Source organism: Marmota marmota, unplaced genomic scaffold (genome assembly GCF_001458135.2).
Source record: "Marmota marmota marmota unplaced genomic scaffold, marMar, whole genome shotgun sequence".
Classification (NCBI taxonomy): Eukaryota; Metazoa; Chordata; class Mammalia; order Rodentia; family Sciuridae; genus Marmota; species Marmota marmota.
This window is the reverse complement of record NW_026000241.1, coordinates 10,382,812-10,394,022: the sequence shown is the minus strand read 5'-3', so window position 1 is coordinate 10,394,022 and position 11,211 is coordinate 10,382,812. Positions and strand designations below refer to the sequence as shown.

General features: G+C 38.5%; 1 protein-coding gene across 1 annotated transcript in view; it reads left to right on the top strand.

The window, feature by feature from the left end:
* Positions 1–10,139, top strand: part of Znf502 (zinc finger protein 502) — a 29,079-nt gene extending 18,940 nt beyond the window's left edge. Inside the window, 2 exon segments of the mRNA XM_048794799.1 lie at positions 9,011–9,385; positions 9,388–10,139. Of these exon segments, the coding sequence (XP_048650756.1) occupies positions 9,011–9,385; positions 9,388–9,689 (677 nt within the window). The 3' untranslated portion in view covers positions 9,690–10,139.
* Positions 10,140–11,211: the final 1,072 nt, after the last annotated feature.

The following is an 11,211-nucleotide window of genomic DNA, read 5'->3' as shown; positions in this document are numbered from 1 at the left end:
ATATATATATATATATATATATATATATATATATATATATATATAATATTATAATATAATATAATATATATATATAATTTGAATTTTGAATTATGTAGAGGACTCCATAATAAGAATAGTTTGCATCCAAGGAAGTTTATTACAAATTAAATAAAGTTCTATCACAAGAAAAAAGAATGTATGTAGATGGAGAGACACGTACATCCTCTGTAATATCCATGAACTAAAAAGGTAAACAGGAACTGAAGAGTAATGCTGGTCTGGTATGAGAGCACTTGTAATTGAGAAATCCCAAAGTAGAAGTGTTTCTGGAGCTCATGGCTTGTCTAGGTCTTTAGGATGATAAAGAGATAGATTTTCTTGCTTATTCTTAGTTCTTTAAAATTTAATGACTTCAGAAGGATGGGGCTACATCAAATCCTTTGAACAACAGAAGATAAAATATGCAGTTGGCCTTCCCCAAAGCTACATAAGCAGTGTCATGTAAATGTAAAATTGCAGTGTCCTTTTTTCATTCACATTTCTCTTTGTCTTACCTCTGTTCCATATACCTCTTTATTTTATCCATTAGGTAACTGGCCACTGAGGGCTCCATCCTATCCCCTCATCTGGAGGATAGGAGAAACTCACTCTATAAGATCAGCAGTTTTTGCCCTCCAAATTTGATTTTGCATTTAACCCCTCCCTACTTGCCACATAAGGCAAAACTCCTAGCCTTGACTAGATGACACAGTTTCATTTCCCTGCATCCTATGGCCACATCAGGGCCAGGGGTTTTTTTAATTGGATGGAATATTTTTGGCATCCATCTTTACCATCCTTTTCTCACCTCATTAAAAGAAGTTCAGCCCCAAATGCTTTTAAGCCCTAGAATACTGATTCTAATGTACTGCTCAATTGAGTGTGCCCCACTACAGGCTTAATTTCCATACAGAGGAGCCTGCTGACTTAGATTCTTTGAAGCCCAAAAGATAAGTGAAAAGTGACCAGACCCGGGCTTTCTTGCCTATGGCATATTAGGACTGTGGGGAAGAACTTGCTCTGCCATACCAAAGTGCTGAGAATGTTGACACTTGATAAAATACTAGGAGTGCTTGACAGTTGTACAGAGGGTCTCCTTTTACCTGAGAGAATTAGTGGTGGCCTCAGTCTGTAGCACCTCCACGATTTTTTTCTTTTTGGTGCTGGGGATTGAACTCAGGGGCACTCAACCACTGAGCCACATCCCCAGCCCTACTTTTTATTTTATTTAGAGACAGGGTCTCACTGAGTTGTTAAGTGCCTTGCCATTGCTAAGACACAATCCTTCTGTCTCAGTGTCCCGAGCTGCTGGGATTACAGGCATGCGCCCCGCCCGGCCTCCACTCTTAATTTCAGTCTTCTAAAAGGGCTCTGTTTGGGCGTCTGGAATTTCAACATATCTTCTTTGCTGCATCACATTCATTTATTTTGGTGTTTATTAAGTTCAATACCATATTCTGCACACTATGGATATGATACAACACTGTTCTGTGCATTTGCATGGAAGTGAATCAGTTGTTCTGCGACCCATAAATTCCATCACTGGGATATATGTGAGGATGAGCCCATGTGTGCAAATATTTTTTGAATGAGCACCATCAAGATCTGAAGGTTTGCTGAAGAAAATGGGAATGCTATTTTGGGGGGTTGGAAAGGTCACTGACGCCAAGGCAGAACAACGGAATGGAGAAGGGACTTGAGAAAGGTGGTAGTTAAGTGCCAGATGTTCTTGTAATTTACATGTATTAATCGGTTATTTCTCGCGACAACTCTGAATTTGCTGCCATTGTTGTTTTATAAATAAGGAAGCAGGCAAAGAAATACAAACTAACTTGCCTCCTGTTTACACACTGAAAACCTGGGATTTAAGCACAAAGCAAAGCAGAGCCCTTATTAAATAAACTAACCAGTAAGATGCTTGGGGTTCCTACTTTCTGGCAGGTGAGACTACATGTGAGGAAAACTGAAGACAGCTAGGAGAAAGTCATGAGAATCCCTAGACGACGGTGATGTAGGCAGACATGTGACAGGACTGCAGGGTGAAATGATGCAGTAAGAGCCTCTTGTGGTCCATCTCCGTGTTCTCCTCCGTTCAGCTTCTTAAACAGGGACGCGAGAAGTTGAAGTGGGCTTCTGGGCTGTTCTCGGAGCCGTGACTCAAGGGCACAGCAAGGCACCGGAGGCTCCGTCGAGAAGAACCATAGGCCGGAACTCGCCGCGTTCTTCCAGAGCGGAAATGGCGCGGGATGGTGACGTCGCTCCGGGGGAGGGTCGTGGGATGACTTCCGGCAGCTGGGGAGTTCGGGTGACCAGCGTGGCGGCGAGCAGCTTCGGCTGTCCGCTGCAGCGGGGTCAGTCCCGGGCCGCTAACCGTAAGCTTCCCCCACCATGACCAAGTGCGCTCGCCGTGAGGAAGGCGGGAGGAGGCCTTCAGAGCTCCTGGCCGGAAGTCGGATCCTGGCTTTCATCTGTACGTACTTAAGCCTGCCTAGAGGCAACTTCCGAGCTCTTATATTAAAAAAAAAAAAAAAAAAAAATTTCCTAAGTATACACTTAATTCCCTAAGTAAAAACATGATTTGCTCTGCCAGTTCACAGCGATGTGCGTGTCGAATATTTGGAGCAGCGGAATAGGTACTCCACGAAGACAGATTCAGTAGTAACTGAAGAGCAGTTACCGCTTTCTGAATGCTTACGAACCGGCATTATTCTCTTTCCCATGTATTAACTCATTTATTCATCACCAGAATTCTATAAAGTATTGTTATCGCCATCTTCATTTAATAGTTGAAAAAAACTAGATCACATATTGTTCTTCTCTTCAAGGTTAGTTGAAAAGAGGTGATCCGTATTAGATTAGGAAGTATTATAGTAGAGACATATTAAATTATTTAAGAATGTAGAGAAGGGAGGGCCTTCAAAGAGTCAAATTTTCCACGAGAAAGAATTGTGGTTATTTAAGCTGAATATTAGAGTGTGACCAGAAATTTGAAACTTAATTTTTTTTCAGTGTCAGATAAGAGGTGCTAGTGGATTTGGGCGAATTTTACACTGAAAATCAGGTCCCTGTCTTTTTTATTATTTTTTTTTTCCACTTTTATTGAAGCTGGAAACCCAAGATCAAGGTGATCATAGGTGTTTTTTTTTTCTGTGACCTTTTTAAAATTTTTAAAATAAGTTTTTTATTCTAATTTGTTATATATGGCAGCCGAATGCATTACAACTCACACTACACATAGAGTACAAATTTTCATATCTCTGGTTGTACAAGGTATATTCACACCATTTGTGTCTCCAGCTTCTTAAATAGGGACGAGAGAAGTTGAAGTGGGCTTGTGATGTTCATGTCATTCCATCTTCTTTCCTACCCCCATGAGGTCCCTGTCTTTTAATAGGTGTTCTAGTAGGGCTTTAAAATCCTTTCCCTTAGGAGGAGTTCCAACAGACTCTCTTGTGTGTCGGAAGAGAGACATTTCTGTTTCCAGAAATTTTTGCATCCTGCAATTATGGGAGAATAATGGAAAAGGAAGTTTCCCTGCTGTTGACTCGGGCCACTTGTATGTGTGTGTGTGTGTGTTGGGGCAGTGGTATTAGGGATTGAACCCCAGGGCACATTACCACTGAACTACATCCTCATCCTTAGCGCTTTTTATTTTGCTAAGTTGGGCCGCCCCTGACCTGTGCAGGCAGTAGAACTTAAGATAAAACACAGACACAATTTACCTTTACACAAGCTTCAGGACAGCTTCTCCACTCTCAGCCTTAGGCTCCCCAAGAGGAAGAGCAAGAGGAAGTCACCAGAGGCTGGTGAGAGAAAGTGAGCATGTTTGGAAGTGAGCTTTTACTGGGGGGTCTTTTGTTCTTAGAAAGTTGTATCCAAAGAAGGCCAGAAGGGGCAGGGTTACAAGGGACAGGTGAGTGTAACTCAGCCCTTGTGGGTTACACCTCCACCTGAAGGCCTGCCTCTCTATCAGAGCTGGGACAATGCCCAAATCATCATGATATGTAGTGATTGGTCAGAGCCCCCTACTTCAGGACTGGGGGGCATGTGGTCATTCAGAGAGGCTCCCCACAAAGTTGCTGAGATTGGTCTCCAATTTGTGATCCCCTTGCCTTAGGGACTCAAGTTCCTAGGGTTATAGGAATGTGCCACAGCACTCAGCTGATTCCAGCCACTTCTAAGAACTTTCCTCATCATTGCTTGCTCGATTGGTGGTTTTCAAATAAAGGAACAAGCAACTTCAATCAAAGATGGATTGGAAGGGCTTGGTTTTAGGTTTTTTTCATTTTTGCCTTCTGTTTTAGAGTCAAAGAATTTTGGTATTATAAGCTACTTTAGCTATTGTCAATTTTTAATTTCACAGATAAGAAAAAAAATCACAAATGAGGCTAAGTGACTTGCAGCAAGTCATTGAACAAATCAAGGGCAGAACTAAGACTAAAATCCAGACCTCTTGAGTCTGTTGCATGTCCCACTGCTCTCTACTTTAGCCCTACAGTATGACCTGAAGTCAGCTGCTTTTCCATTATGCTTGGTTAGCCTTTGTTTTCTAGCCTTTTCTGTGGAGGGATTTTTATTCAAGGATGCTTAAGTCCTTAAGTAGCACCTGCTGCCTTCGTGCATTCCTCTTGCTGCCTTTCAAAAGTTCACTTAAGTTGGGTGCACGCCTATATTCCCAGTGGCTCAGGAATCTGAGGCAGGAGGACCACGAGTTCAAAACCAGTCTCAGCAACAGTGAGGTGCTAAGCAACTCAGTGAGACCCTGTCTCTAAATAAAATGTGAAATAGGGCTATGTATGTGGCTCAGTAGAATGCCCCTAAGTTCAATCCTCAGCACCAAAAAAAAAAAAAAAAAACCAAAAAAAATCTACTCATTAGCCCAACTTTTATCATTGTGCTACTCTCCTCAGATAGTAATGAAGCAAATTGTAGAGAAAGACTTAGGGAACAATTTTTTTTATGTAAAAAGCATCAATTGCTATTTGTGTGTAGAAAAATATGTAGAAAAAGCAATGGAAGAATATACTCCAAAACTTTATAATATCAGAGAAAGGGAATGAGTTTGTTTGGGTAGGGGTGGGGGTAATAGCTATAAAATGACTCTTTTATCTGGTACACATGTATTTTTAAATTGACACATAATATTGGGATTTATTGTGACATTCATACATGTACTTAATTTAGTCAGTTTCATTCCCTATTATTACTCCCTTTTCCTTACCTCCTTTCTCTCCCTGATACCCTTTCTTTGCCCTCCCTTATAATTTTATGGGATCCCCTTTCCCCCCTTTTTATTCCATAGTTTTTACATACGTATAACCCTTGACTTTCTGAATATGGCTTATTTCGTTCAACAAGATGCTTTTTGGTTTCATTTTCCTGAAAATGACAATTTTTTTCTTCTTGATAGCTGACTAAAACTCTGTGTGTGTGTGTGTGTGTGTACACACACATACATTTTCTGTGTTCATTCATCTGTTACTAGATACCTGGGCTGATTCTATAACTGCTATAAACTTGGGCATACTTGTATCAGTATAGTATGCTGACTTAACTCTTCAATAAATATTCGGTAATGGTATAGCTGGGTTATCTGGTGGTTCCAGTCCTAGTCTACATTTTCTGTGTTCATTCATCTGTTACTAGATACTTGGGCTGATTCTATAACTGCTATAAACTTGGGCATACTTGTATCAGTATAGTATGCTGACTTTAACTCTTCAATAAATACTGGATAATGGTATAGCTGGGTTATATGGTGGTTCCATTCCTAGTCTTTTGAAGAACTTCTGCACAATATCCATAGTGGTTATACTAATTTAAAGTCCCTCCAACAGTGTGTAAGAGTTTCTTTTTCCCCTGCATCCTTCCTAGTATTTGTTATTATTTGTATTCTTGATAATTGCCATTCTAATTGGAGTGAGAAGAAATCTCATGTAATATGTTTTTTGTTTGTTTCTATTTTGTGGTACTGGAGAGTGGATCCCGGGAACCTTTCCACTGAGCTATATCCTCATCCCATTTTGTAGATTTTTATGTTGAGACAGGGTCTCCCTAAAAGTTGAGGATGCCCTCGAACTTTCAATCTTCCTACCTTAGCCTCCTGAGTCTAGGGTTACAGACATGTGTTACTATTCCAGGCCTCAGTTGCAGTTTTGATTTGCATTTGCCTCGTTGCTAGAGATTCTAAACATTTTTTCATATATTTGTTGGCCATTTTTACTACTTCTTTTGAGAAATGTATGCTTAGTTCATTTGCCTGTTTATTTTATTATTTTTCTTTTTGGGGTAAGCTTTAAAAATTATTTATATAATCTGGATATTAACCATGTGTCAGAGGAGAAGCTGGAAAAGATTTTCTTCCATCTGTAGGCTTTCTTCATGTTTTTTTTTTGTATCAAAAAAACCCAGGGGCACGTTAATATTGAGCCACAACCCCCCCCCAAATTTTATTTTTTATTTTGAAATGGTCTCACTAAGTGACTTAGAGCCTTGATAAATTGCTGAGTCTGGCCTTGAACTTTCGATCAGTGGGATTACATATGTGTGCTACCACACCTGGTTATCTTTATGCTATTAATTGTTTCCTTTGCTGTACAGAAACATTTTAACATAATGCTGACCCATTTCTAATTTTTGGCATTATTTCCTTAGCTTTAGAAGTCCTAATGAGGAAGTTGTTCTCTGAACCTATATGTTGGAGTGTTTCCTTATGTTTTGTTCTAGCAATTGCAAAGTTTTTAATATATTTCCTAGGTTTTTAAATCCATTTTGAGTTGACTTTTATGTAGGGTGTGAGACAGGGATCTAGTTTCATTCTTGTACATGTGGCTATCCAGTTGTCCCAGTACCATTTGATAAAAAGCTCTCTTTTCTCCAGCATATTTTTGGTGACTTTGTCAAGGATCATATGAATGTAGCTATGTGTGTTTGTCTTTGTGTCTTCTATTTTTTTAATTTTCTTGAGTCTATTTTATGTTGGTGCCATGCTATTTAAGTTACAATAGCTGTGTATTATAATTTGAAATTGGGTATTGTGATGCCTCCAGCATTGATCTTTTTGCTCAGAATTGCTTTGACTATACTGGCTCTTTTGTTCTTCCATATGAATTTTAGAACTGTTTTCTTATAAGATTTATGAAGAATGTTATTGATATTTTGATGGGAATTGCATTGAATTTGTAGAACACTTTTGCTAATGACCATTTGAACTATATTAATTCTGCCTATCCAGGAACCTGGGTGGACTTTGCATCTTCTAATGTTTTACAGTTCTTTTTTCAGTGTTCTCTAATTTTTGTTGTTAAAGGTCTTTTACCTTTGTAATTAAATATATTCATATGATGTTTGTTTTGAAGCTATAGTATAAATGGAATTACTTTCCTGATTTCTTTGTCAGCAGATTCATTGATTTTTGTATGTTGCTTTTGTATCCTGCTACTTTGCTAAATTTGTCTATCAGTTCTAGAGGTCCTTTGGTAGAAGTTTTGGGATCTTGATAAGTATAGGATTATATCATCTTAAAATATTGATAATTTGATTTCTTCCTAAATATTAAAATAAGGATATATTCATGCATAACGTGTGAATAGAAAACCAAGATAGCAAGGAGCCTCAGAAAACAAGAATATGCCAGTGTCTACAGTGCATCCAGAGAAGCAGTTGCTGTGATGTATACCCGCCGAGTATCCACTCTCTTGTTCTCTGTGCCCTTATTCCAACATCATGGTTTTGGCATTTGATGCCATTACACTCATCTGAGTACTCCTTTTTTCCTCCAATTCGGTGCTTCTCTGGGAGCATTCTAATGACAATGATTTGGTTCCCATATGATTTTTTTCTAGAGTGAAGTGACTGTGTTAACCAGTAGGACATTGAGCATAAAAAGTTTTCAGTTTAAATTAACAAAGGGACTTTGTTTTCTACATATTTCCTCTTGTAAATATAATTAGTGTATCTCAAATTCTAGAGCATTTCTTTGGCTACAACGGTGAGAGCCAGACCCTGTGCCCCGTTGCTATATTCAGGTTACTGTCCTGACTTCTTCCTAATGACCTTTGTCTCACTTTCCTGAATGAAAACAATGTTATATTCTTTCAGTAAGCAGGACTCTAATTTTCAAACCTATAGATTTCTCAATTGGAGATAGGGGAAAAACTACCTGAACATTTTGCACAGAAAGGGGTTCAACGACATACCTGACAAGGCAAGTGAATAAGAAAAAATTTGTAAGATGGTTCTAGTGAAAGTTACAGCATGGATGCCCTTTGAAATCTTGGAAAGGAAACTTTAGTTATTACTATTCTGCCAAAATATTCTTTATAGGAAATATAATAACTATTCACCTATTTTGAGAAGTAGGTGGACAACAAATTTCCTCCACATTTAATTTTCCCAAGTCCAAGATACTTATTTCTTTCACATTTTGTACTATTTATCATTATAGATGCAAACCTAGATGATCCCAGATTACCTGGATTAGTTGCTAGCATTCGATTGCTTCAGAATTTATGTTCCATCAGTTATGCTCTATCAATTATGATAGAAAATTTGATTCCTAATGTTTGTCACTACTTCTTTTCTTTCTTCAGACAAGCTGGTTGTCAGGGACTGACTTTGGAAAAGTTGAAAATACATGCTCCAGGAAAGCGGGAAATCCTATAGGAACTACAGAGAGGACAACATGTGCACATGTTTGTGTGCACACACACAATCACACCACTTTCACTGGGAACAATATTCCTCTAGTGACAACCATCTTTAAGAAGATACCTCCTAAGTATGAATTTTAAGAGGTTTCATCTAACTCTAAACCTATTTAGACAGAAGCTCTTTCAATGTGTTACAGACAGCACAAGTTCTAGCCAGATTTCACTCCAAATGAAATAATGAAGTGTTAACATGCAGAAGAAATCTTCAAAATGTAGTGAGTGTGGAAAATTCTTTACTCAGAGATCATCTCTTCTCCAGCATCATAAGATTCACACAGGAGAGAAGCCCTATGTGTGTAGTGAATGTGGAATATGTTTCCTTAAACAGTCAAATCTCACTCAACATTTGAGAATTCATATGGGAGAGAAACCTTATAAATGTAATGAATGTGAGAAAGCTTTTCAAACAAAAGCAGTCCTTGTCCAGCATCTGAGAATTCATACTGGAGAGAGACCCTATAAATGCAATGAATGTGGGAAAACCTTTTGTCAGAGCCCATCCCTTATTAAACACCAACGAATTCATACTGGAGAGAAACCATATAAATGCATGGAATGTGGCAAAGCTTTCAGTCAGAGCATATGCCTCACTCGTCATCAGAGAAGCCATTCTGGAGATAAGCCTTACAAGTGTAATGAATGTGGGAAAGCTTTCATCAGAGCACATGCCTCATGCAGCATGAGACGGTTCATTCAGGGGAGAAGCCCTACACATGTACCACGTGTGAAAAAGCCTTCACTCAGAACTCCTTCCTTGATGTACATGAAAGAACTCACACTGGAGAAAAACTTTATAAGTGTAGTGAGTGTGATAAAACTTTTCGCAAACAAGCACACCTCAGTGAGCATTACAGAATTCATACTGGAGAAAAACCTTATGAATGCACTGAATGTAGGAAACCCTTTAGGCACAGTTCAGCGCTTGTTCGACATCAGAGGCTTCATGCTGGAGATTAAAACTTGGAATGAAATGAATGTGAAAAGATTTATATGAAATGCCTTTTTTCTTTATGAATTCCTGGGAGTTTAAGACTTAGTAATTGTCATAAATATTTTATATTTTGAACTAGAGATGTTGTGTCCTAAAAATTAATAAAATAGACCTCAGAACAAGTCTTGAATTTGATGCCATCTCTGCCACTTAATGGATTGTGATCTGATCCTCTCCAAGCCTTAGCTTCCCCATTCTTACCCCGAAAAGAAAAATGCAGATAATTCATAGGGTTGTCTTAAGAATAAAATAAATTGCAGATGAGAATTAATGTCCATTAGTTGTTTTACAGATGTTCTAAAAGTCTATAAAAATATCTAAATATGCCTATTAAGAACTAGCAAATCAGCATTAGTTTTTTTTTGGTTCTCATAAGGTATTTTAATTTTTTTCTTTTTGTAGTAGTGAGAATTGAACCCAGGGGCACTGTACCCGCTGAGCTACATCTGTAACCCTTTTAATTTTATTTATGAGATAGGGTCATGCTAAATTCCTGAGGTTGGCCATGAACCTAGTGATCATCCTGCCTCTGCCTCTGAGTCACTGTAATTACAAGCATGTACCATAGCACCTGGCTTGTGTATTAAGATCATTTTTGTAATGGTCTGTGATTTCCTTTTATTTTACAGAAGTTTATTTAAACCATAATGTCTGGATATAAGTATGCATTTACAATTTAATTGTCCTTGAGAAATTTCAGATTTTTTTGGCGGGGGGGACCAGGATTGAATTTAGGGTTACTTAATCACTGTACCACATTCCCTGCCCTTTTTATTTTTTATTTTGAGACACAGTCTCATTATGTTGCTTAGGGCATTGCTAAATTGTTTAGGCTGGCCTCAAATTTGGTATCCTCTTGCCTCAGCCTCCCCAGTTGCTGGGATTACAGTATGGTGGCTGAAACTTCAAATTTAATTAGTGATAAAAGAAATAATTGGGATTTTAGTGGACCTTGTAAAAGATATCTCCTTATAAAATTTAATTTGATGTCAGATCTTAGGTTTTTCTTGCTCATGCAGAAGGAAGTCTCGCTAACAGTAGCTGAATAAAATCTCACATTATGGGACTTTTGTGTTTGGGAGAAGTGGGGAAGTCATGAGGAGAACGCAGAGAGGGTTGGAATATAGAGAATCTGTTGGTGAGGATGTAGCTGTAATAGTGAATTCTAGGAGCACAAGACTGAAAGTGGTCTTTTAAGGGAAGAGGAGGGCAGGAGACCTTGTCAAAGGAAAAGGGAGAACAATGTCTTGGTGATGTAAATGGGTCAGGAGTGCCTCACTTACAACAAAGAATGATTTTGGAAAATCACAAAGAACCCAGGCTTGTTGTATAGCTCTGTGGTAGAGCATTTGCTTGGCATGCAGGTGGCCCCAGGGTTCCATCTCCAGTTCATCCCCTCCCATAGGCATACATGTAGAGAGATCAAGGATACTTTAAAAAAAAATTTTAAGTTGTAGATGGACACAATACCTTTATTTTGTTTATTTT